The sequence below is a fragment of the Tachyglossus aculeatus genome, chromosome X4 (assembly GCF_015852505.1).
Source record: "Tachyglossus aculeatus isolate mTacAcu1 chromosome X4, mTacAcu1.pri, whole genome shotgun sequence".
In the NCBI taxonomy this organism is placed as follows: domain Eukaryota; kingdom Metazoa; phylum Chordata; class Mammalia; order Monotremata; family Tachyglossidae; genus Tachyglossus; species Tachyglossus aculeatus.
The window spans coordinates 39,980,959-40,008,944 of NC_052098.1; the positions used below are offsets into that span (position 1 = coordinate 39,980,959).

The 27,986-nt window shown below is 44.0% G+C and overlaps 1 protein-coding gene across 4 annotated transcripts in view; it reads right to left on the bottom strand.

Annotated features, from left to right (window-relative positions):
- SNX2 (sorting nexin 2) overlaps positions 1–24,365 on the bottom strand; it is a 61,862-nt gene extending 37,497 nt beyond the window's left edge. For 2 of the 4 annotated variants that reach the window (XM_038770054.1, XM_038770053.1), the window contains exons 1-2: positions 24,223–24,365; positions 3,141–3,258 (exon numbers count right to left, since the gene is read on the bottom strand). In XM_038770054.1, coding sequence (XP_038625982.1) covers positions 3,141–3,258; positions 24,223–24,333 — 229 coding nt within the window. In that variant the 5' untranslated portion in view covers positions 24,334–24,365. Of the gene's footprint in view, positions 1–3,140; positions 3,259–18,794; positions 19,043–22,836; positions 23,210–24,222 lie in introns of all 4 variants that reach the window. The other 2 variants (XM_038770050.1, XM_038770051.1) reach the window with 2 other exon arrangements.
- Between the last annotated feature and the right edge of the window lie 3,621 nt (positions 24,366–27,986).

Sequence of the window (27,986 nt, forward strand, 5' to 3'; positions counted from 1 at the left end):
CCAAGCAAGTGGCAGAATGGGCTATTCCACAGCATGGCCTAATGGGTAGAGCTTAGGCCTGGGAGTCAGAGACCTGGGTTCTACTCCTGGTTCCGCCATTTGTCTGTGACCTTGGGCAAGTCACTTTACTTCTCTGTGCCTCAGTTACCTCATCTGTAAAATGGGTATTAACAGGACTGTGTCCAACCCAATTGCTTGTATCTAACCCCAGTGCTTAGTCCAGTGCCTGGCACATAGGAAGTGTTTAACAAATACTGCTATTATAAATGCCACAATTCGTATTATTAACTCCAACTTTGGCACTTCATATCAGCTAAGCACTTGGGTAGTCACACCTCCCATAGAAGTTACTTAGATACATTTCACTCTATTACTTTCTCCTACCCATAGCTTATTTTTTGTCTCTCCCCTGCTAAATCTGTTAACTCCCTGGGTGCAGGGACCATGTTTATGAATTCTATTGTACTTCCCCAAGTGCTCATCGCAGCGCACTGTGCACAGTAAGCACTCAATAAATACAATTGATAGACTGGACTCAGACAGACCAGGGTGGGCACTTAAGATTTGGTTGTGAGCATTCCAGCAAAGTAGCCAGATGGGAAATTTGATTTATTTGTTCAAGGTCTAGCGGCTGCTTTGAAAAAGATCACATTCTGGGTGGAGAGTACTCAACCACGGCTCTGAAGTAAGGGCAGCAAGTGGGGCAATGAAGACATACAGGAGAGTGACAGGCATGATAGACGGGGATAGGAAAAGAGGTTTAAATGCATTAAAAGTAAGAGGAAAGGTGAGGAACTGAGAGAGAAGAAGAAAAGGAACAAGACCAGTGAAATTAGAGAGGAAGACTGAGTGGCTGCACAAGTTACAGAATAAGAAGGGTAATGAGTAAATGGTAGTGGTAACAGCATTTATTGAGTGCCTACTGAGCCCTGGGGAAAATACAAAAGAAGTTTACTCAAGACAAGTTCCACACCCACAAGGGCTTTCAATCTAATGGGGGCATCAGACATTAAAATATTTACAGATGGCAGATGGTGTAATCAGAACATACATAGAAACACAAGAGCCGAGGATGGGAATCAATTGTATTTATTAAGTGCTTATTAATGAGCAGAATGCTGCACTAAGCACTTGGGAGAGTACAATGCAACAGAGCTGGGAGACACAGTCCCTGCCCACAACAAGCATACAGTCTAGAGGGGGAGACAGTCATTAAACAGAACAGGTATTGACTCTCCATTTTACTGATGAGGAAAGTGAGGCTCAGAGCAGTGAAGTGACTTGCCCAAGTCTTTATGCTCGGTTGCTTCCCCCTACCTGACACTTCCTTTAATGTCTGCCTCCCTGGCTAGGTTGTAAGCCGCTAGAGGGCAGATTTTGGGTCTGCTTACTCGAATACTCTCTCCCTAGCACTCAGTATAGTGCTCTACCCAGAGTCAATACCATTGACTGACTGAGAAGGCCAGCTAGAGGAAGTGGGATTTTTAGGAGGGCTTTGGAAGTATGAAGGTCTGGTGGATCGGGGACAGGGGAAGGAGGGGGGGAGTTGCAGGCTAAGGGAAACAGAGTGAGCAAGGGGTTGGAGGCCTGCAAGATGCGAGTGGGGTACAGTTACGAGATGACCTTGGGAGGAGGAAAGAATGTGACCTTGGAGGAGTGGGTGAAGAGAGCTGAGAGGTAAAATGGCAAAAGCTTTGAAACTGGTAATTAGGGGTTTTGATGAGTCCCTATCTCTGAGCTTTGACTTTCAGAGTTACAGCGAATCCTAATGCTCTAACTGAACAAATGACTGAGGGCCTTAAGTGAGGGATATTCCACTCTGCCCTAGATCTTTCTTCACCTCTCAAATTCTGACCTGTCCAGGCAAACACTCAGGGGTGGGCAGTTAAAAAAAATAAAATTCCATCCTAAACAGCTGAAATACTGAAGTTCTTGTTTTCAGCAACTAAAAAGGATCAACAGAACTTCTGGCAAAAGAGAACCAAAGGAAGTCTTCACAGACTCTGCACTTAATATTTCTTCTGTTTATTATTTAACTGGAACATGTGATTTCAGAAACTCACGAATGCTAGGAGCCTGATGCAGAGTGTAAGGCTTCTTCCTGGGGAGATGGTATACCAAAAAGAATGAAAAAGCCTCAACGCTTGTAATTAACCCTAAATTTATAGAGGGAGGGGCAAGATTTAATTTTACCAATACATTTCTATGATTCAGACTTAGAGGTACTTCATTTATAATACATTATTTTCAAAATGCCAAAGGCAAATATTTTGAAAGAAAATACATATCATAAATTAAAGTTGGTACAAAGAAAATACAACCATCAAATTTCCTCCAACCCCACTCCCCTCCCACCTTCCCCTCCTTCCCCAGGAACCAAAATTGACAACAGGAACATTTGAAATCAACTTTAGGGGATTCTGTACAGTATACTTAGTATAAATATAGAGTTCTAAATTGGAACAGAGGGTCACTCGGATGCCTAAACAAAATGGGGTTCTACAATTTCATATAGACCCTTGTCCCAATTTTGCTCAGGTTAGTTTGTTTTTGAGATTGGGTTATCTGAGCAAGTCTAGATTTGTTTGGCTAAAAAAATTTCATCATATAGAACAACAGAACATTTTTATAAGGAAAATGAAGAGACCAAGTTTGTATGTAGGTCTTTCAAAGATATATTCAATGACCTAATGGTTACAGGGACCAAGAAAAACATTGCATAGTTCGTTATAAAAAATTATTAGGCAAAGCTGTAAATAGTAACACTATAAATTCTAAACAATTACGCACATGTGGCAAATGGGAAAAATATTCCAAGATTCATTTTTGCTGGCTATATGATTCATGACAATTTGGAAATAAATATCATCACACTAATGCAGAAAGACTGGAAATCGTAAATTTCCTTAAAAGGTCACAACCACAATATAGGAAAAATGAAATTGATGATGATAACAGGACCTGAAGAGCAAAAGCTAGCTTTGAAACTAGAAATTATGCCTTCCTTTACAAAATAGGTTACTCAACATCTCTACCTCAACCATGTTCTCAAGCTACACCTAAATCTGTGAGAACACCTTTCAATTCAACAGACCTCCTGCAACATTCTGGACATTAAAAATTTAAGCAGCCAAAATTACCAGCAAAAAGGTCTTCCCTGTCATCATCAAGTATGATTTCTGCAGGTTTGGGGCCATTGGAGTTGGTACTGACATCTTCAGCAAGAAGACTAGCTGGTTCTGGAGATGATGGGCTTGACTATTAAAAAGAACAGATAACAAGGAAAATTGGCACTTTAGGCTAGAGTAATTGTGTTGTGCACTGTCGCATTAGATGACTTTATGTTCTTTTGACAAGCAAGGAACAAAGGAAGGAAACAGGCTCAGCTATTTTTATTTCCTACTCTAGACAGGATAACCATTAACAAAGGAAGTGTAACATTACTTTCTTATTATATTCTTTAGTCAGACTATTGTAATCATTTCCACTTCATAATACTGCATTCTCATATTTAATCTTAATAATAGGATTAAAGGAATCATTCCAAATAAATGTATTCAATGCTTTACGTTGCACACACATTCAAAAACTTAAAACAAACTATATCCTGAGGACCTTCTTACACATGAGGACTTTGAAATTTGTTTCCAGAAAAAAAAGAACATTCCACATCTGGTTTAAATCTATTCCAACTATGCACTCTTCCAAAAAAAAAAAAAATTGCCACTGCTTTGTAATGGGAATGACCTGCTTGGTTTAAAGACAAAAAAACAATTTATACTTTTACTGTGCCTTACAAATAAATGCACTCAGTTTTGCAGGAATGCATATCTTCACAAGAATGCGATGGCAGAAATAGGGAATATTCTTCTGACACTGCATGTTTACCTGGATACAGAATAAATGACTGTGCCCATGTGCACATGGACCCAGAGTGAATAATGTAATGTGAACATTCCTTAATGCAATAATACATCCCTTACATTACAGGAGAAATGGGTGCACTTCCAAACACTTAAAATATCAACATGCATAACAATAATGTAACGGCATATCTAATGTCAGACAGTCCAGTAATGGGCTATGAGAACTGAGCCTGGCTTTGATTTTAGAGCTGCTGAGTGTCTGCTCAGGATGGGAAAGAACTGAGGTGGTTGAGATTGTTCTGGTAACTCCACCTCAAAGGCAGAATGATAGCTCAAAGCCTCGTGCTAAGCTACGGTAAGTGCCAGCAGTGTTTACATTGTAATAATTTCTACTTAATATAATTTCACCACTTTAAACTGACAGAAAAGCGGAATTTTGATGTTCTCACAAAAAACTTATCTCTGATCAATCCCCTCTGTTTATTTTATGTTTACAAAGTGCTGACTATATGCAAAGCGCTGGGGTAGATACAATTAATCTGATCAGACACAGTCCTTGTCCCACATGGGGCTCACAATCTACCAATTCCCCGGATCCCACCTGGATCATCTCTCAAAACTACGTGCTCCTGCCTTCCTTCCCTCTCACTTCTATTTTCAACCTTTTGCCCTTGGCTGGTGACTCCACCTTTAAACATGCCTAAAAAAAGTCTTCTCTGGATCCCACTGCACCCTCTAGCTATTGTCCCATATTCCTGCTCCCATTTCTGCGGGGATTCCTTGAAAAGGTTATATACAACTCCTGCCTTCACTTCTCCACCAACTTTTCTTGATCCACTATTATCTGGTTTCCAACCCCTTCACCACACTGATATTGCCCTTTCCAAGTTCATCAATTACTTCCTCCTGATCAAATCCAATGGGTTTTACTCTGTCCTAATTCTTCTTGATCCCTCAGTTGTTTTCAGCACCACTGACCACTCCCCACTCCTCTGACCCCTGGCTCATTTTTTTAGGGTATTTTTTAAGCACATACTACATACCAGACACTGTACTAAGTGCTGGGATACAAGCTAATCAGGGTGAACCCAGTCCATGTCTGACTTGTGGCTCACAGGATTAATCCCCATTTACAGATGAGGTAATTGAGGCATACAGAAGGTCACACAGTAGACAAACAACAGACTCGGTATTAGAATCTAAGTCCTTCTGACTCCCAAGCCTGAATGCTACTTCTCTTGCCCTCCTTCCTGTCTGAAACTTCTTCCCTTTCAAATAAGCCAGCTTTAAAGTCCTCCTGCCAATTCACCTCTAGCAGGTGGCATTCCAACTAATTTTCTTCTTCCCAGGCGGTATCCTTCCAACTACTACCTCAGCACTTATGCACATATCAATTTATATACTCTATTAAAGCACTTAATTCATTTATCTATTTTCATTGTCTCTTGTTAAAATGAACATATTTCTTTTTCCTAACTTAATACTTGGGTGTGTCTTACTCCTATTTGATTGTAAACTCCTTGATGGCAGGGATCAAGTCTCTTACCACGACTGTATTCTCATAAGCAATTAGTACAGTGCTCTACACACAGGTAGGTGTTCAATACACACTACTGGTTAATATATTCAAGTCTGGTATTACAGTAGTCCCTTTGTATAAAAACAGTCACCAGTCTCAAATGAACAATGGGCTTAAAACCCAAAATTTATAAAGAGGATCATCTTGTGAACAGTTCTGTAAAAGGATATGAAAAACAAAACAACAAAATAATTAGAAAGAATTGCGGCAATGTTACTGAGTACTTTGCATTCTTCAGTTCCATTAGAGGATTATTACATGCTGCATTCTGATTCTGCATCTGACTTAGGAAAAACAACTTGATGTTTGTGGGTGATATATGAGCTCATCAGTAAACACATGGTGTTTGAATTGTGTGTTTTCTAGGAGACTGCCATAATACAGTAAAAACAAATAAAAAAATGGCTTCAAAACTTGTGCATCAACTCCATGAAAATAAAAAAGGGGCAATAGGGAGTTGGGGTGGGGGAGGACTTTGAATGTATCCCCTCATTCTCCTGAGAAACAGTAGTTCTCAAATGCCAGTTTTGCTAATATCATCTTTACTCAAATAAGTGATCTTGCCACAATTGCCCCACCTTGTTTTTTGAGGAAATAAGTTTTTTTTAAATACCACATAATTGTAGGCAGTGGTATCAGTGAATTGTGGAGAAGGGGAGGAAAAGAGTAAGAAGGTGACAATGCATCAGAGATGGATGGGCTCATGCCATGGGATGGAGTGCTTCTTCATTGAAATGCGTGTGTTCCAGGGAAGAAAGAGAGGGGGGAGTCGATTCACTAAGGGGAGCACTTGGAAAAGTGCAATACAAAAGTAAGAGATGCAGTCTCAAGTGCTTTCTTAGCTCCTCTTCCTTCTCCCCTCCTTTCCCTCTTTTTCTCTTTCCCTTATTGCTGGACAGAATTCTTGTAACACCTGTGAAATGGCCCTCACCCTATTTTCATTTTACAAAAATTATGTGAGGCAATGTAATTAAAGTAATTGGTTCTCAATTCATCTGTTGCAATTAGAGGGGACAAAATGATAGTTGCCATCACATACTCCACTGAGGAAGACAGCAAAAATAATAAAGTATCAAAAAGTGCAGCTTGCATGACTAGAGATCTTGCCAATGGTAACAGTATAAGCACGTGGCTCAGTGGAAAGAGCACGGGCTTTGGAGTCACAGGTCATGGTTTTGAACCCTGGCTCCACCACATGTCTGCTGTGTGACCTTGGGCAAGTCACTTAACTTCTCGGAGCCTCAGTTCCCTCATCTGTAAAATGGGGATGAAGCCTGTGAGCCCCATGTGGGACAACCTGATCACCTTGTATCCCCCCCAGCGCTTAGAACAGTGCTTTGCACATAGTAAGCACTTAACAAATGCCATCATTATTATTATTATAAGGAGAACTAGACTTGAATTCCCCATAACAACAGACTACAACCCCATGGATAGTCCTTGGCTCCTGTTTAAGGGTAGGAGTACCACTTCCTGCTTTTGTTCCACTTCCTTCTGCTCTGAGCATGTCAATGAGCAGGTGGACAGTAGGGAGCTTATCTATTTTTTGCTGACCATTTCCTGAGCAGTATCAATTTGTTCTGGCACAATCCACCAACCTTCCCCATCCCCCTGATTGCCCCCTTTCACCATTCAGGTCATTGACTCAGAATCCAGACAAACCATGAAATAACCTCTGTGACAAGAATTTTGGCAACCACACCAGACACTACGTTGCTTATTATTAAGGTGATCAGTCAAGAAGCTGTGCTTGAAGTTTTCCCTGGAGACCTACTCCCCAAATTGGCAATTAAGTCTTTGGCTCCACTGCCCATTCTAACTCATGACCAATCCCACTCTACCCTTTTACCCTTCCTACCTTCCATCTTTTAATTTCCATACCCTGCCAATCCCTGAGAGGTCCCAAGAAGCCTCAGGGATAGGTTCATAGAATGAAACAGGCAGTCTGACATGGGCCTGGCAGTGCTTAAATAAGTGCTTGGCACATAGTAACTACTTAAATACCATCATCATTATTATTATTATTATTAGGACTGGCACAAATCCTGGGGGGATGAAGGAGGGAGCAGAGGGGAGTTGGCTATTCCTGACTCTTCCCAAGTGGAAGAAGCAAAGGAATAGTGGCAATCAAGCAGAGAGTAAAATTTTGTGGGTTTTTTTTGTTTGTTTTTGTTTTTTACATTGAGGGAAGGGAAGTTATTTCCTGGCCTGTTGCCACTGATTCACCTGACAGAGGTGAAATTGGGCTCTTGCAAGTTCAGGTCAGGTCAAGCTTCCTCAGTCATGGATTAGGGTAAGGGGAGGGGTCACCTCAATATCTGAGGGGAAGAAGGGAGTGGTAGTGGGACCAACAGGCTCCAGAACAGTAGAACTGGAAAACTCCTCCCAACCCCAGCACATTTAAGTAGTCCAACAGACATGGGATTTTTTTTTTTAAAAAAAAGACTAGCTGGGTCCTGGCCCTTACCACCTAGTTAGGAGCCCAGGGTATGACTGCCCTAGGATATTCCTTTCTCCAGTGGCTACCAATCAACCTACGCATCAGGCAGAAACTCCTCACCCTCGGCTTCAAGGCTCTCCATCACCCTGCCCCCTCCTACCTCACCTCCCTTCTCTCCTTCTACAGCCCAGCCCGCACCCTCCGCTCCTCTGCCGCTAATCTCCTCACCATGCCTTGTTCTCACCTGTCCGTCGACCCCCGGCCCAGTCATCCCCCTGGTCTGGAATGCCCTCCTTCCCCACATCTGCCAAGCTAACTCTCTTCCTCCCTTCAAGGCCCTATTGAGAGCTCACCTCCTCCAGGAGGCCTTCCCAGACTGAGCCCCCTCCTTCCTCTCCCCTTCCTCCCCCTCTCCATCCGCTCCGCCTTACCTCCTTCCCTTCCCCACGGCACCTGTATATATGTTTGTACATATTTGTTACTCTATTTTACTTGTACATATCTATTCTATTTATTTTATTTTGTTAATATGTTTGGTTTTGTTCTCTGTCTCCCTCTTCTAGACTGTGAGCCCACTGTTGGGTAGGGACCATCTCTATATGTTGCCAGCTTGTACTTCCCAAGCGCTTAGTACAGTGCTCTGCACACAGTAAGCGCTCAATAAATACGATTGATTGATTGATTGATAAGGGTAGTGACAAAATTATACTTCCTCCCATAGGGTATAGAGGGTAAGGTGAGAAAAGCCACCTGGGTTCAGAATTGAATGAAATGAAGAAAAATGGCAAATTGAGATCCTGTTCCAGAGGAAGAAGGAAGTTAACTGAGATGAGCTGGCTGGGGGCCAGAGAACTACAGTTGGGCTCTTCCTCACACAGGCTTCCAAGCCACTTTAGAGGCTAGAAAAGATCTATCCAAGGGCTGACCAGGAAAATATTCCATTTTTCAAGACCCACTCCACCTCTGGAGAAAGCAACTTACCGCCAAGTAAAGACTGAGGTACCACTCAAAAGGAATATTGTGTGGAAGCTTACACAGACTTCCAAAGCAATATTCATTTACAAGGTAAGGAGATATCTGTAAGGGTGTCAACTGGAAATTTCGTCAACAGTAAAACAGGCTTTTTGGTTTGTTTTATTTCAACATGTTGCAGGAAAATAGGAGACTTGGGCTTCAAAAGGATTTACTTTCACCAACAGCTGATACCTGGCTAGAGAGGAATAAAAAAATGCCTTATTTTCTGACATAAGTTAACCAGGAAGCAATGTAAAAAGCAAGAGAATTTCATAATTTGGAAAGAAAGAAAGAACACCTCCAGTGGAAGAAATAATGATGAAGTTTCCTGTCAAGAATAATGGACATTACTTGGTTTTCTGACAAAAAACAGAAGAGAGGGGAGGGGGATTTTTTTAGGATTCTAAAGACTCCCCAGATCCATAAAGTATGAACTATTTTATCCCAGAATTATAATAAGCCCTTCCAAAAATTTGTTACTTTTCCTCAAACACTCTAGTCATCAGAAACTGCTACACCACACTGATCTAAGCACTCGTTTCCCACCTTGACTATTGCACCAACCTCCCCACTCCCTTGTTCCTCCCCTCTCCAGTCCACACTTCACTTTGCCATATCATTCTAGTTCAGTCCATATCTTCCCAGTTGTCAAGAACCTCTGGCGGTTGCCCATTCCCCTCCCCGAACAGAAAATCCTTACCATTGGCTTTAAGGCAATCCGCTCTTGCCCACCTACCTCACCGATTTCCTACAACCCAAAGCATACACTCCACTCCTCTAAGGCCAAAACTCCTCACTTACCTCAATCTCATCACCAATTTCTTGCCCACATCCTCCATTGAGCCTGGAACTCCCTCTCTTCGGAGCCAACACTCCACCACATTTCTTACCTATGCACTTGGTTGTGTACCCCTTAAGCATTTTGATACTCAACCCAACCCCACAGCATTTATGTACGTATCCTTAGACTCTACTATTTCCCCTATCTGTAATGCAATGTCTTCCTATGGAGACTGCAAGCACCTTGTGAGCAAGGGTTATGCCTACCAATTCCACTGTAAGGTACTTTCCTAAGTGCTTACTACAGTGCTTTACACACAATAAATTCTCAATATCATTATTTGAAATTGATGTGGAATATAAAATATGAAGTCTATTTCTGTAAGGATGGCATTCATAGGACCCCTCACTCCAAGAAAAGGTTAACATACTTATAGAATCTAACTAAAACCACCTAGTCAACCTGCTTGTGTCATTTACACTCTGGCCATGAAGAATTATCCATCACATTTGGTTCTTCACCTCTTGGATGACATCAAAACCCAGTTCAACCGTACTATACTAATAGAAAGAGATACAAGAGAACCAAAAGATGGCAATTTGCAAGAAAAATAACCCTCTTCAAGATAATATGCTTTCTTCAATAAGTAATAATTAAGGCATTGAGAATTACAGAATAGGGAAGAATGAAATCGACCTACCTGTAAGTAAAATGAAAGTAGATCAATCAATCGTATTTATTGAGCGCTTACTGTGTGCAGAGCACTGTACTAAGCGCTTGGGAAGTACAAGTTGGCAACATATAGAGACGGTCCCTACCCAACAGTGGGCTCACAGTCTAGAAGGGGGAGACAGAGAACAAAACTTATTAACAAAATGAAATAAATAGAATAGCTATGTACAAGTAAAATAAATAGAGTAATAAATACATACAAACATATATACATATATACAGGTGATGTGGGGAAGGGAAGGAGTTAAGGCGGGGGGAATGGAGAGGGAGAGGAGGGGGAGAGGAAGGAGGGGGCTCAGTCTGGGAAGGCCTCTTGGAGGAGGTGAGCTCTCAGTAGGGCCTTGAAGGGAGGAAGAGAGCTAGCTTGGCGGATGTGGGGAGGGAGGGCATTCCAGGCCAGGGGGATGACGTGGGCTGGGGGTCGGTGGCGGGACAGGCGAGAACAAGGCACGGTGAGATTAGCGGCAGAGGAGCGGAGGGTGTGGGCTGGGCTGTAGAAGGACAGAAGGGAGGTGAGGTAGGAGGGGGCGAGGTGATGGAGAGCCTTGAAGCCCAGGGTGAGGAGTTTCTGCCTGATGAGTAGGTTGATTGGTAGCCACCGGAGATTTTTGAGGAGGGGAGTAACATGCCCAGAGCGTTTCTGCACAAAGACAATCCGGGCAGCGGCGTGAAGTATGGATTGAAGTGGGGAGAGACAAGAGGATGGGAGATCGGAGAGGAGGCTGATACAGTAGTCCAAATGGGATAGGATGAGAGCTTGAATGAGCAGGGCAGTGGTTTGGATGGAGAGGAAAGGGCGGATCTTGGCAATGTTGCGGAGCTGAGACCGGCAGGTTTTGGTGACGGATGTGAGGGGTGAACGAGAGAGCGGAGTCAAGGATGACACTAAGGTTGCGGGCTTGTGAGACGGGAAGGATGGTAGTGCCGTCAACAGTGATGGAAAAGTCAGGGAGAAGGCAGGGTTTGGGAGGGAAGACAAGGAGTTCAGTCTTGGACATGTTGAGTTTTAGGTGGCAGGCAGACATCCAGATGGAGATGTCCTGAAGGCAGGAGGAGATGCGAGCCTGGAGGAAGGGGGAGAGCAGGGGCAGAGATGTAGATTTGGGTGTCATCAGCGTAGAGATGATAGTTGAAGCTGTGGGAGCAAATGAGGTCACCAAGGGAATGAGTGTAGATCGAGAACAGAAGGGGACCAAGAACTGAACCTTGAGGAACCCCCACAGTAAGGGGATGGGAGGGGAGAAGGAGCCTGCAAAAAAGACTGAGAATGAACGACCGGAGAGATAAGAAGAGAACCAGGAGAGGATGAAGTCAGTGAAGCCAAGGTCGGATAGCGTGTTGAGGAGAAGGGCGTGGTCCACAGTGTCGAAGGCAGCTGAGAGGTCGAGGAGGATTAGGATAGAGTATGAGCCGTTGGATTTGGCAAGCAGGAGGTCATTGGTGACCTTTGAGAGGGCAGTTTCCGTGGAATGTAGGGGACAGAAGCCAGACTGGAGGGGGTCGAGGAGAGAGTTGGTGTTGAGGAATTCGAGGAAGCACGTGTAGACGACTCGTTCAAGGAGTTTGGAAAGGAATGGTAGAAGGGAGATGGGGCGATAACTAGAAGGTGAAGTGGGGTCAAGAGAGGGTTTTTTTAGGATGGGAGAGACATGGGGATGTTTGAAGGCAGAGGGGAAGGAACCAATGGAGAGTGGGAGGTTGAAGATGGAAGTTAAGGAGGGGAGAAGGGACGGAGCGAGAGATTTCATGAGATGAGAGGGAATGGGGTCAGAAGCACAGGTGGCTGTAGTAGCACTTGAGAGGAGGGAGGAGAGTTCCTCTGAGGATACTGCTGGGAAGGATGGGAGAGTAGCGGAGAGTGTTGAGAGCTTGGGGGTTGGAGAAGTGGGGGGAGTGACTTTGGGGAGGTCAGACCTGATGAATTTACTTTTATTAATGAAGTAGGAGGCCAGGTCTCTGGGGGTGAGGGAAGGAGGAGGGGGAGGAACCGGGGGCCTGAGAAGGGAGTTGAATGTATGGAAGAGCTGACGGGGATGATGGGCATGGGTGTCAATAAGGGAGGAGAAATAGCTTTGTCTGGCAGAGGAGAGGGCTGAGTTAAGGCAGGAAAGGATAAACTTGAAGTGAACGAGGTTGGCATGGTGTTTAGACTTTCGCCAGCAGCGTTCGGCAGCTCGAGCATAAGAGCGAAGGAGGCGGACAGTGGCAGTGATCCAGGGCTGTGGGTTAGTGGTACGAGAGTGGCGAAGGGAAAGGGGAGCAAGTGAGTCTAGCTGAGTAGAAAGGGTACAGTTGAGTTATCCTATTTATTTTATTTTGTTAGTATGTTTGGTTTTGTTCTCTGTCTCCCCCTTTTAGACTGTGAGCCTACTGTTGGGTAGGGACTGTCTCTATATGTTGCAAATTTGTACTTCCCAAGCGCTTAGTACAGTGCTCTGCACATAGTAAGCGCTCAATAAATATGATTGATGATGATGACGAGCAGTAATCTGATCATCAAGTTTGGGCAGAGAGGAGAGGGAGGCGAGGTGGGGTGTGAGGCACTCAGATAGATGGATGGGGTCAAGAGAGCGGAGATCTCTTTGAGGGAGTAATATGGATTTACAGGGGAAAGGAGTTTGAGTGAGGAGGCAGGTGAGAAGATTATGATCAGAGAGAGGGATTTCAGAGTTGTTGCTTCTACCCTATCAGCTTAGATTTTTACGGGGCCTCCAGAAAATTATTATAACCAGACTATCGATACATAACCACTATTACTACTTTGCAAAAATTTACAGTTGGAACCTGGTAAATCTTAAAAAAGACTTCCCTTGATTCCCTAGAATTTTATTTCAAATAATTTATCAAATGGGTGTAGAGCTCTTGCTCTTATAAAATGCAAAGCAATCATACCCTAGAGGCAACAGTTAATTCTGAAGTGTAAAGGATCAAACCATAGTTGAACTATTCGGGTAGTTTAAACATTGTCCTTTGGGTTTAGTACTAGACCTATCATGTCTAATTTCTCCATTACCTAAGGATCATTTCCGTGTAAGCTCACTGTAGGCAGGGAACATGTCTGCTATCTGTTTTATTGCAGTCTCCCCCATGCTTCGACTCTAAACTTACTGTGGGCGGGGAAAGTGTGGTACTGTCTACCAAGTCTGTTATATTGTACTCTCCCATGTTCTTGGTACAGTGCTCTACATAAAGTAAGCACTCAATAAATACCATTAATCGACTTTGAAAGTTTTAGATTTGCACTTGAAAAATCTGAAGTATATAGAAAGCCAATCTCCATAAAACTTTGAAAATTCTGACACACGGCTAGAGACTTGTGTGGGGTACCCTACTTAATACTTATACCCAAACAGCAGACTATCTGCAACCAACCCATTCCTACAAAGAATGCCTACTTACCCCACCCAAGTGGAAAATCTGCTGCAGGAACATGAAGGTCAGATATGAGTGTTGCAACAGGTCTTTACAGCAGGGTAGCTGTCTAGGTAGCCACCATCCAGTTCCTTATCCAGATATAAAGCTGGCCCCCTTGCTAACCTTGGGCCAAAGTCCTACAGCCTGGGGCCAACACAAGAAAGGGAAGGAGAAAAGGGGGGGGGGGGGGGAAGGAGACCAATAGTGGGCAGAGAATGTGTCTACCAACTCTGTTGCTTTGTACTCTCAAGTGCTTAGTACACTGCTCTGCACACAGTAAGTGCTCAATAAATACCACTGATTGAGTAGATGGCCTCAGGGAGGGCAGTGGCACTTTCCCAATCATGACTTACCCTAGGCACCATATCGCTGGTGGTTACCAGGTTCTGTGGCAGAACTTACCTGTATCTGGCCCTTATCCACACCCTAATGCTAATTATCTGAACAGATCTGCAGCAGGGAAAGCAGCATGGCCTAGCAGAAAGAGCACCTGCCTTGGAGTTGGAGAACCTGAGTTCTAGCTCCAGTTCTGTCACTTGTCTGCTGTGTGACCTTGTGCAAGTCATTTAACTTCTCTGAGCCTGTGTCATCTCATGTTTTGTTTTGTTGTCTTTCTCCCCCTTCGTAGACTGTGAGCCCGTTGTTGGGTAGGGATTGTCTCTGTTGCCAAATTGTACTTTCCAAGCACTTAGTTCTGTGCTTTGCACACAGGAAGTGCTCAATAAATATGACTGAATGAATGAATGAATCTGTAAAATGGGGATAAAGACAGAGCCGCACATGGGATACAGACTGTGTCCAACTTGATTAGCTGGTCATTATGGGCAGAGAATGTGTCTGCTAATTGTTGTATTGTACTCTTTCAAGTGTAGTACAGTGCTCTGTACATAGTAAGTGCTCAATAAATACGATTGATCTATCCCAGCACTTACTACAGTGCCTGGAACATAGTGCTTAAACGGCTTTTTTTTTTAAATCTGCAAGCTTACTTTTGATCCTTGCGTGTCAGGTAATTGCAGGTGTGCAAGTCTACAGGTTCTCAGAGTACAAAATGCCTAACTTTTTGGTCAGTGTGAATAGAGCTATCATGATAAATCGTACAGTCAGTTCTTCTGTAATAGAGGGGTTGTGTTCCTGAAGAACCTTACTTTACAGAAAATGTGTGCTAGATTACTTATGCCTTAATCAATGCCGTGTGCAAAACCAGTTCTTCCAAAACCGCACCGCAATGCATCAACCCTGGGGCACAACTTCTCTGTGCTCCAGTTCCCTCATCTGCAAAAAGGGAATTCAATACCTGTTCTCCCTCCTAGTTAGGACTGTGAGGCCCATGTGGGACTGGATGATCTTGTATCTACCCCAGTGATTAGTATTGCTTGGCACATAGAAAGCAGTTAACAAATATCACGGTTATTATTATTAAGACATGTGTTGTTGGAAGATCGATCCTTAATTCCCAGAGCTTTCTATCCAAAATGCTCAATGAAATCATGTTATAGGAGTGACTGACTACATTGTTCTCAATTACAAAGTGATGCATTAATCAAAAAGCACTTAAAGTTACTACAGACTTGATTTTACCAAAGGATGCTCTTGCCATTTAAAAGGCAGACAAATTTACAGCACAGCTTTTTTTTAAAAAAAAAGATCTTTTGCTATTACAAGTCTCTACTTCAGTTTACTTAGCAAAAGAAAAACTGAATTAAAATTTTACCCAGAAGTGATTCTGGACACTCCTACACCACCCAAAATTATGAGTACTCACTACTAAAGGGCTGGCAGTTCGGTATTCTAAGGTGGAACAGTTCAGTCGTGAAGGAAGGATGTCATCAAGCCCCATGAGCTGTCTGTACAAAACTGTGAAAACCTGAACCACCCTGGTCACTGCATACTTTTACAAATCAATCAATTGTATTTACTGAGCACTTACTGTGTGCAGGGCACTGTACTAAGTGCCTGGGAGCATGCAGTACAGTAGACTTGGTAGACAACATCCCTACCAAATAATCTATGTGATGAAGACTTGTTTCACAAATAACGGTGATCATTCAAAATTAAATGGTAAAAAAAATATGATGGAAACTAAACACTATTTTTCAACTTGGCTTAAGTTGGGGGGAGAGGGAGAGAAACATTAGATGCTTCAAAGAAACTAGACCTAAGAGGATAAGTGTCATGTTTGTGATGTGCTAATGTTCTTTCTGTTCTGCGTCCAGTTTAGGTGTTATTTTTATGAGCAAAGGCTTAATTACAAACTGGCCTGAAAAACAGGGACTTTAGAATTGAGAGTAATTTAATATTCTGCATAAATGAAAATTTATGGTCAAGTTTCAATTTAAAAATGGATCTCATTTTGAAAATGGCTATCAGCCTAAACCCTCTATTGACTACCACATATTTGCATTTAAAAGAGGACACCTTAACCCAAATCAATAAAGTAGGTTCCAAAGTAGAATGCAAGATTAATTCAGAAATACGGAAAAACACTCTTTAAAATAACTATTTTTCCCAACCATGAAATGGTAGCATTATGTAAACGTGGATCATCTTATACATTTGATAATAAGCTCCTTCAGGTAGTGGACTGAATACCCACCGGATAAACGGTCCCATATAACTAGTAAAGGGTGAAGGAAATGGGTCAGAAGAGGTGAGGAGCAGTTTCAGAGATGGAACAACTCAGTTTTGTTACCTTAGTAATGCTATCAGTAGGGCTCACCTACTTGGATTGTGGTACCTATGATTGAGCAGCAAATCAGGAAGGGTTAAAGCACTGAATATTGAAAAACAAGAAACTGGGAAAATGAAAGCAAACACTTCCCACTGTTTTTTTTAAAATCTGTTTTTACTTTGTCTTCTCAGTCCAACTTCTAGAATTGTTAATATCATCATCATCAAACGTATTTATTGAGCGCTTACTATGTGCAGAGCACTGTACTAAGCGCTTGGGAAGTACAAATTGGCAACATATAGAGACAGTCCCTACCCAACAGTGGGCTCACAGTCTAAAAGGGGGAGACAGAGAACAAAACCAAACACACTAACAAAATAAAATTAATAGAATAGATATGTACAAGCAAAATAAATAAATAGAGTAATAAATATGTACAAAATAATAATATAAGATAATAGTTTAATGGCAACCCATATAAAAAAGGGAGCTGGCTACTTGGCACTTGATTTTATTTATCAACAATCTTTACTTAGTTAAGCAGGCTTAATGGGCACAGTCTTAAAAATAAAACACCACAAAAAAAAAGTTGAAGATGCCTAGAGATGAACAGGGCATCTAGGGAATGCCCCAGAAAAGCATTCAGGAATAAGGCTTGGAAAGGGAAGGGGCAAGCGCTTAGTACAGTGCTCCGCACATTGTAAGTGCTCAATAAATATGATTGAATGAAAGAAAGGGAGGAAAAGAGTAAAACAGTATCTAATACGAGGCTTTATACTCACATATGATGAACTGGGGAAAGTATTATATTGCATACGTGCAATCACACAAATGACTCCAAATAAGCATGTTTCCATACTTGGGTCATTTAAGGCGCATAGCAAGAAGGTTATATTTGTGAAGTGATGGAACCTTAGTAATAGCTATTTGTAGGGAAACCTATTTCTGATATAGTCAGTGTGGCTAAAATCTGCACCCTTAAGGGAAAGCTAAGATTCTTACATGGGCTAGATTTTCAGGCCCTGACCCAGCATGTACCCAAGTTGCATGAATTTGAGGGTTCAGTCCAATCAATCAATGGCATTTGAGCATTTACAGAGCACTGTGCTAAGCACTTGGGAAAGTACAACATTCCCTGCCCACAGGGGCTTATAATCTAGTGGGGGAGTTTACACCCAATGCCTAAAATATGAGAGGATTTGCTTAAGGTACCGCTCTGCACTCACCAAATACTGACAATGGTTACTGTCTTGTAAAGGACTCCAGTCTCTTTAAATGGTATTTATTGAGCGCTGTGAGCAGAGCACTGTACTAAACACTTGGGAGAGTATAGTACTACAAAGCAGGTAGACGGATCCCTGCCCACAAGGAGCTTACAGGTTCCCTCTCCTGGAAGAGTAGGTAAGTCATTTACATTTCTTCTTTAGAGATGAAACTAAATCAAAAAAGAAATGTAAATGTGTATCACGGTCATTCCCTCCCCTGGAATTTAGTTAGCAGGTTTGGGCCTTGCTGAAGCACTCCTGGGTTCAGTTCTTTAACCCACCTTGCAGCCAGACCATACAAGACTCTGGTGATCCTTGTATCAAAATCTGTCCACCCGGAGACCTAGCAATACAGTAACCTCCCAATTATATGGTTATGGATCATTTGTGCCTGTCCTCCAAGGAGGGGATTGGGAAGTGAGAGAGAGAGAAATGACACATAGGATAACAGTGACACGTGACCAAACTTTGCCAGGAGAGGTGTTTTTTGAGATTCTGGCCTTTCCTGTTTACTTGAGCCAGAAAGCGAATCAGGAGTTTATTGTGTTGGTACTCCTATTGCCCCTCTGCATAGCATTTCACTCCCTGCATTGCTCCCACCCTTAGCTGGAATGGTCTGTCCCACCTCCTGGATTCCCACAGAAAAGGTTTTTCTTTTTTTCTTTGAGCTCCAGCCATTGTTAGCCATCAGGCAATGTACTACCGCATTGCTTTCTGCTTAACATATTCAACCAATTAATGGAAGCTAAGCTGTCTAGAATTATGATTTCAGACACTTGTCAAGTGCTTATTTTGTGCAGAGCACTTTACTAAACTCTGAGCAAGAAACAAGCACGGTGAATCCAACCCGGTCCCTAAGCCCACGGGAGGGGGTTCACAGTCTAAATTGGGGTGGGGGGAAGGGGAAGGACAGACACACTGGCAAGGAAATCAACAGACATTTTCATTTAAAAAAAAAAAACAACACTACAAAACAACAAGACAGCCAGCAGAACAATACTGCTGGAAGGGAATAGTCCTCAGGCTTCTCACCTCTCCAGTCAGGGCTGTCTTCTGCCGAAAGTCCCAACCGTCCCAATGTTCTAACTGTTGTACAGGGGCTTCTGCCAGCCCCACTTCAGCGGGGTGGGTCTTCTCCCCGGCGATGGCGGGCAGGGAATATGAGGGGAGGCGCTGCGGTCTCAGGCACCGCTCCATGGACCCCAAGGCCCCGATGCTGGGGCGCTCTGGGCCACGTGGCTGCAGCCAACTTCTGCTTGCCATGCTCTAGTGGGATAGATCTTCTCCCCGGTGATGGTGGGGTGGGGAGGGAAGGGGTAGGCGCTGCAGTCACAGGCGCCACCCCATGAACCCCGGAGCCCCTATGGCAGGGAGCTCTGGGCTGCGTGGCTGCAGTCGGCTTCTGTAGACAGGAGTATAAAGCTTGCCAATAAATTAGGCGGGTTCTTTGCACTATCTTTCAAGATTTTGAGCCATCCAAGGGCCTACTTATTCTCACTTTTTACTGCCACTAGCATGGACCCCACTGTGTGCAACTTCTAGGTGGTACAAAAAATGTCAAAGTAGAAGACTGATTCTTTCCACAAGGAGCTTACAGTTTAATGGAGATAATCAAATAACTTTTTTTAGAAAACAAAAAACAAAACCAAGGACGCTCCTGAGCCTCCTTTCAAATTTTGAATATTAAAGAATTATATTGAGCACAGCCAAATCTCATTCAGCATTAACACTGATCAGATTTGGCATAAGAGGCACAGAATTCAAAACACCGTTTTAGTCTTTGGCTTCAACTTTCTTGCAAAACTTGTTCTTTATGAGAACAATCTAGATTTTATAGTCTGTCTCCTCCCCATACACTCTGCTAGAGACACTCCTGAACAGTGAAATGGCTTTAAGAATGGGCAGAGGTGAAAAAAGGTAAAATATTAATAAACAAGTTGAATAATTCACTTATGAATGACAAAATTTTTCTAATGTATAGCTAATTTCTCATAGATTGGCAATACCATACCTAGTTTAAAGTTCTGTGCTCACAGGGTGATAAAAAAAAGTAACTGAATGGTGGGAAATTTATATTCAATTTGATCCCATGCACTGCACTCAAGTCATGACTGGCTTCAATTTGCACAGATGAACAGGACTCAGATATGTGATCAGTATTTTTAAACAGGTAAGACATTTAATAAAATTCAAGGCAATGCCACAGGAGACTATCGTAAATCAAATATGAAATGTTAGAAAACAAAGATGATAAAGGAAACTGGCACTGCTGGCAAAAATGTTTAAGAACCATGTAACCCAAATGGATGTCAATATTTCATATTTAAAGTCTGAAAAACACACTGTAACAGAAATAATCTCATTAAAGCTCCTCGACAATGAGAAAAGGCAAAACCAACTCCAAAAACAATTAAAAAACAGTCTCGCTGAAGAAAGAGTTGGTATAGACTACCTTAAAACTGTAACTGGTTCACTTATACTTTCTTAGCACTACTACAAATTATCAAACAGCTGCTTCGGAGATGAAATACTTTTGGTAATATTTTTTGAAAAGTAGTGTGTTTTCAAATTAGGAGGGGAAACAGAAATAATTATGAATGACAACTTTGGTGCTTATTACAGCTTCAAATGAATTATGCATCACAAAACTATTCTTTTCACCAAGACATTTATTTTCTACAGTCAAGCCTCTTCCTAAATCCCACTTCCTCAAATTCTTGGAGCCTGTGTTTTAAAGACTACAGTGGCTTGAATTTACAAGTGACAGGCCTTATTAGCAATCTGAATATGAGACTAAATCAGAAGTGACATTCAAATTTTGGCTCTACTACCTCTAATAGAACTGAATGTAAAAACTCTTCACTCTTGGTTCTTCGTTCTTCTGTGACATTCCAAAGACAAAAATAGAAGTCCAGAAACATCAAATTTTTCTAATCCCTCTAGCCCTAAAATCAGTGATTACTTAAAAGTGGGACTTAAATCTTCTATTCTTCTGGCCAAATTTCCAATACACTGTTTTTTCATCTGTCGACCCACGGGTAATATTTTAGGGTGTGCAATAGCTCAGCATCTCTCACTTTGTGTCTAAGCACACTACTTTTCTTTACATTGCATCCCACTGCTATGCACAATTCACCCAGCCTGTTGATACAAGCCACGTCTTCCCCCTTTTCCCTCTGGTTCTTTCAAACCTTAGCCTCCTGCCTTCCTACCCACAACTCCATAGTGAAATCCCTCCATCCCGCCCCCACGCACCTTCCTAAGGTGCTTCATTTCCCTCACAACCACCTGTTCAGGCCAGCTTAGAGTGTAAGTGCTTCCCCATGGGAGCTCAATAAATACCTTCAGTACTACATAATCAAGCCTGCCCAGTGTGGCTTATTTAAACCTTGTCCACCTCTACCAGGGCCAGAGGGTGGGAAGGGTTTATGCGGTTGCCAGGCAGGTGAGTTGCAATTTAAAGATATATTCACAATGTCATTCATCGGGAAGCAGAAGATACCATGCGGTGCTGGAACCGTGTTTTAAATTAAACAATTATTTCTCCCACTTCACCCCAGCTTGCACTTTGCTCCTTCCAAACTAACGTAATCGTACCTTGCTCTCAACTCTCCCATCTTCAGGCGATTGCTCACGTTTCCCCTGCACAGAACTCTCTCCCCAACCTTCAACATCTTTCTAAAAAGCCATCTCCTCCAAGAGGCATTTCCTGCTTAATTTCATCTTTCCGGTCAGGCCACCCCTTAGCAATCATGTCCATTTTTGTTCATTATTTGTTTTTATTTTTTTATCATTCTGTGCTCTGATTCATTTACCCATTGTATTTCCAGCAATTTAAATTGCTCATCCCCTATTAGATTGCATACTCCTCCAAGGAATGGACCGTGTCTTTGACTTCTGTTGAATGTTGCTGAGTACAGTGCTCTGCACAGTAGATGCTCAATAAATGATGTTGATGATACACTTCTATGGACAACTGAATTGACGAATCGACGAATAAATGGTTTTACAAAAACAACTTGAGGACCAAACTGCCATCAAGACAGACATTTATGAACAGATACTACTGAGCGTAAGTCGTACCACACTGGATATGACGTGCTCTAGACTGTAAGCTCCTTGTGGAGATGGAACATAACTACCACCTTGGTTGCAGTGGGCTCGCTCAAGCACTTAGTCCAGTGCTCTGCACACAGTAGTGTTCAATATATACCACTGATTGACTGGGTAGGACAAAATGGTTCATCCAGACAAGTACTCTATCTCCAGGACTGGTACCACGAATCATAGAAACAGTATGAGGGCTGTCTCCCTTGCTACACAGCTGCAATATTAGTGAGTTACATTTCAAAAACCCCTCCCTTCTCCCTCTAATAACCAGAGGTGACTTTTTTTGAGCTTGGGGGTGGAGTTATGAGGAGGTGTAGTTGAAGGTTGTAGCTTCTAAGGACAGAAGCCTTCCCTCCAGGGTTGAGCTCTGGGTAGAAAAAGCCCTGAATTAGCCCTGGGGCTGCTGTGTGAGGGGCTTACAACTCACCTAACAGAGACTCTACCCCACCCCACCCCCGACCCCCAGCCACCTGCCAAGTTGCTCTGCAAAGTGGAAGCAGGCCTTAGATGGGCAGTGGGGAGGGGGAAAGATGGAGAGAAAGGGAACAAATGAAAAGGAAGGGTCAAGGGAGAGAGTACTTATCCTTGCTGCTGGGCCATCTTTGCTGTTTTCTGCTGCTGCTGCTGCCACCATCATCACCCCTCAAACAGCAGCAGCAGCAGCAGATATGGATGGCGCTTGGCCTATGGTAGATCAGCTGAGCCAGTGACTCTGAACTTGGGCGGCAGTGGCAGACAATGGCAGCCCGGCAACGGGAACAGGGCAGCAGCTGTGCAGACCAACCTTCTGGGGTATGCACAGCCACTGAAGTGGCTTCTGAACCTAAGCATCTGACTTGTCCCCATCAGGCTATTTAAGCTTCTGGCTCACCCCCACTGGACTCCAGAGGTAGATGAGAAGGGATGGGGGGTAGGGGCAGTGGATGTGGATAAGGAAGGTGAATTAAGGGGAGAGGATACTCACCTTCCTCTGCTGCCCCAGCCATTTTTTACTGTCTTCTGCCACCTCTGCAATGAGCGAGGTAGGAGGAACCAAAGCAGTGGCAGCAGAGGATGGTTGGGCTAGCTCTGCAAGCCAGACCCGAGGTCATCCCTGGTCTACCTGCAGATGGCTGGGCCAGGCCCAGGACAAGATGGACCCCTGGTTCACCCTCAGTGGGCTACTGGAGAATCACAGTTTACTGATGGGGGCAACAAATGGAACCATCTATCTAGGCTCCACTTCCAGTTCCATGAGATGGGGCAGACCAGGTAACTACGGCTGCCCACCATGTCCAAAAAGCTGTGGGAGTAACCCCCAACTAATAACCCATCAGGGATCATTTTTTTCCTGGGAACTGTAAAAAAAAAAAAAAAAAAAAAAGGAAAAGAAAACACACAAATAGGCACGAATGAGTGATTGTTATATATTCTTTTACTAAACTACTTTCAGAATTTGGGGCACGGAATTAAGTACGCAGTAAGAAACGTCGGGCGGAAAGTTCTCATATGGGAAATTTCAGCCCAAGATAAACATTCCTCTGGCAAGTTGGAAAAGATTCCTCCTAATTTTTTTTTTCCCATCGGAGAGGGATCTCTATAAACAACAAAAGCAAAGCAAAGCAAACGGTAACTGTGTGAGCTGACACCCCCCCCCCCCCCCCCGCACCCAATGTGAAGTTCAGGCAGGGTGTTTCCTTTAACAAAAACAGGAACACACTTCTTGACAGACAGCTGACGATGCAAAGAACCGAGAAGGGGGCGGGGTCTGTCTATTTCTAATGAATAAACTAAGAGAAAAACAGGGCAGGTTTTTTTTTGGAGGGGGGTTCCTTTTGAAAGGAGCTGGGGGGAGGAATCCATTCTTCCAATTTCATATCCCTTAAGGTTTTGACCCTAATAATGCACATTCCGTGGGCCGGGGGCTCCCCATTGGGGGAGGCAAACAAGGCATGGAAAAATCCGCTTCTCCTCGGGGAAGCATGAAGTCCTGGCAGGACCCTCTTCTCCATCGCCCCAAAGCAAGGTGTCCCCCAGCCCTTCGCTCGTTTCCACCCCCGCCGGGGAGGCCCCGGGGGAAGAGACGGACACGGGCGAAGGGGCACGATGCCATCCGTCAGGCCGGAAGCGGGGAAGAAACGGAGGCGCGGGGGAAAAAGAGGCGGACCGCTGCCGGGAGGTCATCTGGCCCGTCAGGGCCCCTCAAGAAGGCACCGAGAACTGTTTCCCTGCTTCCCTGCTGTGGAACGGGCAGGAGGGGAACAGATGAGGCCGGGGCTAGCAGCCGCGGCCCCCGCTCACTCTACGGGGGAAGAGCGCGGGCGCCGGGACAGCCGGGGGGCCCGGGCAGCGGCGGCGAAGCCGGCCTCACCTCCAGGGTGGAGACGGTACTGGTGAACAGGTCCTCCCCATCCTCCAGCTCCTCCAAATCCGCCTGCTTTCCATCCCCCAACGGCGGAGGCTCACGCTCCGCCGCCGCCATCTTCACCAACCTAATGCGCGGAGCCGCGCGACCTCACGGCCCGATCACGTGCGCCCGGCCCCGCCCCCGGCCTCGTGACCACCCGGGCCCGGGGGAGCGCCACGGCGGCGCGCGTGCCCGATGGAGGGCAGGCCGAGCCCTGGCTTATTCAGTCCTAGCTATTGAGCGCGCACTATCTATTGAGCGCGCTGGGCTAAGCGCTTGGAGAGTGCGATTCGGCGACAGAGACAGTCCGTACCCGACCACGGGCTCACAATCTAGAAGGGGGTAGACAGACAACAAAACCAAACAAGTAGACAGGTGTCAATACCATCAGAATAAATAGAATTATAGCTACACATACACCATTAATAAAATAAGTAGAATAATAAATATATACAAATGTATACACGTGCTGTGGGGTGGGGAAGGGGATAGAGCAGAGGGAGGGAGTGGAGGCGATGGGGAGGGAAGGAGGAGCAGAGGAAAAGGGGGGCTCAGTCTGGGAAGGCCTCCTGGAGGAGGGGAGCTTGAGTCCACATCGCCCGGGAGGCCCCCTCCCTTTCAGGAAAGTCCCAAAGTCTCTTCGGACGGTCGTTTTGCCCTTTAATTCGTTCATTCCGTCGTATTTATTGAGTGCTTACTATGTGCAGAGCACTGTACAAAGCGCTTGGGAAAGTGCAATACAGCAAATACGGAATGGCATACTCTTCTACTTTCATTATGTCTTCCACGCACTAGAATAATAATAATGATAATAGGAGTTGTTAAGTACTTACTATATGCCAAGCACTGTTCTAAGCACTGGGGTGGATACAAGGTAATCAGGTTGGACACAGGCCCTGACCCACATGGGGCTCACAGTCTTACTCCCCACTTTGCAGATGAGGTAACTGAGGCACAGAGAAGTGAAGTGACTTGCCCAAGGTCACACAGCAGACACATGGCAGAGCTATGATTAGAACCCGTGACCTTCTGACTCCCAAGCCTGTGCTCTATCCACCACGCCACACTATGCTTTACCATGACATAATAGTAATAATGATTCTAATAATAATTATGGTATTTGTTCAGCACTCACTATGTGTCTAGCACTGTTCTAAATGCTGGGATGGATACAAGGTAATTGGGTTGGACACATTCCCTGACCCCTTAGGGCTCACATTCTTATTCCCCATTTTACAGATGAGGTAACTGAGGCACAGAGAAGTGAAGCGGCTTGCCCAAGGTCACACAGCAGACATATGACAGAGCCAAGAGTAGAACCTGTGACCTTCTGACTCCCAAGCCTGTGCTCTATCCACCATGCACCATACTGTGCTCTACCATGACATAATAATGATAATAATTATAATAATAATTATGGTATTTGTTAAGCACTTAATATGCTCCAGGCACTGTACTAAGCACTGAAATGGATACAAGCAAATTGGGTTGGACACAGTCCCTTGTCCCACTTGAGGCTCACAATCTCAATTCCCATTTTACAGATGTGGCAACTGAGGCACAGAGAAGTTTAGTGACTTGCCCAAGGTCACACAGCAGACAAGTGGCAGAGCTGGGATTAGAACCCATGACCACCTGCATCCCAGGCCCATGCTCTATCCACTACGCCTCTGGATTCCCTGTGGGCTGGGAATGTGTCTGTTGTATTCTCCCAAGTGTTTAGTGTTGTGCTCTGCATACAGTAAACATTCAATAAATGTGATTGAGTGACTGACTGAGAGATGTAAACCGTCAGATCAATCCAGGAAGGAGCAGAATCTCAGTTTAATCAAGCAATAGTATTTATTGAGCACTTACTGTGTGTAGAGCACCGTATTAAGTGTTTGGGAGAGCACAGGCTTAAGAAGGAGGATAGAGAGGGGTACACTTTTAGGTGCTTCTCAAAGGGAATATTGCACTGAAACACATAATTATCTCAGAGACCAGCTCTGTGGGGACTACAGGGGCCATCGATCCCGTGGCATTTGATTCATTCATTCATTCATTCATTCATTCATTCATTCATTCAATCGTATTTATTGAGCGCTTACTGTGTGCAGAGCACTGCACTAAGCGCTTGGGAAGTACAAGTTGGCAACGTTTAGAGACAGTCCCTACCCAACAGTGGGCTCACAGTCTAGAAATGGGCTGGTCGCTGACAGCCTATATAAAGCCTGGACATGGCTTTGCAAGCCCAGAAGACACTTCATTGTTTGAACTGCTTCAGGCACAAAATGTACCAAAATGATGTCATACGGGACTTTTTGTGGAAGTCTGTGGAAATAAGGTGATGTTTCCAGTGGGACTCAAGACTGCCCCTACTTTGTTCCAGAGCCAATGTGTTTCCCTCCCCTCCCACAGACGTCATTTCCAAGTGACAGGACTTGGAGGAAAGAGCAGAGGTGGAGGGCTGCTGGGTGCTTAAAATAAAAATACCAGTTATAAAGGCATCCGGTGAAGCACGTTCCATTTAAAGAGCACTCTACTAAGTGCTTGAGAGAGTACACTAGAGTAGACATGATTGTTACCATCAAAGACCTCCCAATCTTGCAGAGGAGACAAACGCTAAAATAAATTGCATATAGGAAGAAGGAAAAGGAGATATGTACATGAGTTATTGCTTAACTCAAAGGATATGTGGGATATATACAAAAGTTCCTTGGGAGACTGCTTGAGTGCCTAGGTGGCACAGACTTATTGAATACACAGTAGGTAGGATATATGCAGTGTTCTGTACATAGTACATGCTCAGTAAATACCACTGATTGATTGATAACCTGAGGAGAGTAGAAATTAATTGGAGAAGACCTCCTGGAGGTGATTTCAAAAGGACTTCAAAGGAGGGAAGCTGTAGCCTGTGGAAGTTGAAAAGGTAAAGATGTCCAGGTTTGGGGAAAGGTGTGAGCAAGAGGTTGTTGGTGAGAGAGGTAATCTATCAGTCATTCAATTCATCATATTTATTGAATGCTTACTGTGTGCAGAGCACTGTACTAAGCGCTCGGGAAAGCACACTTTCCCGAGAAGCAGCATGGCTCAGTGGAAAGAGCACGGGCTTTGGAGTCAGAGGTCATGAGTTCAAATCCCAGCTCCGCCTATTGTCAGCTGTGTGACTTTGGGCAAGTCACTTAACTTCTCTGTGCCTCAGTTACCTCATCTGGAAAATGGGGATTGAAACTGTGAGCCCCCAGTGGGACAACCTGATCACCTTGTAACCTCCCCAGTGCTTAGAACAGTGCTTTGCACATAGTAAGCACTTAATAAATGCCATCATTATTATTATTATTACACTACAATGGAGCTGATAGACACATTCCCTGCCCGAAATGAGCTTACAGCTTATAAACCTGTATATAGGTGCTGTGAGGCTGAGGGTGATAGGAATGAAGTATGGTGAGTAGATTAGCTTGAAAATGTGAGTTGAGGTGTAACTACTCTTTCTCCCATACTGATCATGCCCATTTCTCCCACCAAATATTCCAGACCTTTAACTACCTCCTGAAACCTTCACTGCCACTACCTCCCCATCTCTCAACCCGAATGACCTTCCCAATTGCTTTCTTGACAAAATTGAAGCCATCATCAATCAATCGTATTTATTGAGCGCTTACTGTGTGCAGAGCACTGTACTATGCACTTGGGAAGTACAAGTCGGCAACACATAGAGACAGTCCCTACCCAACAGCGGGCTC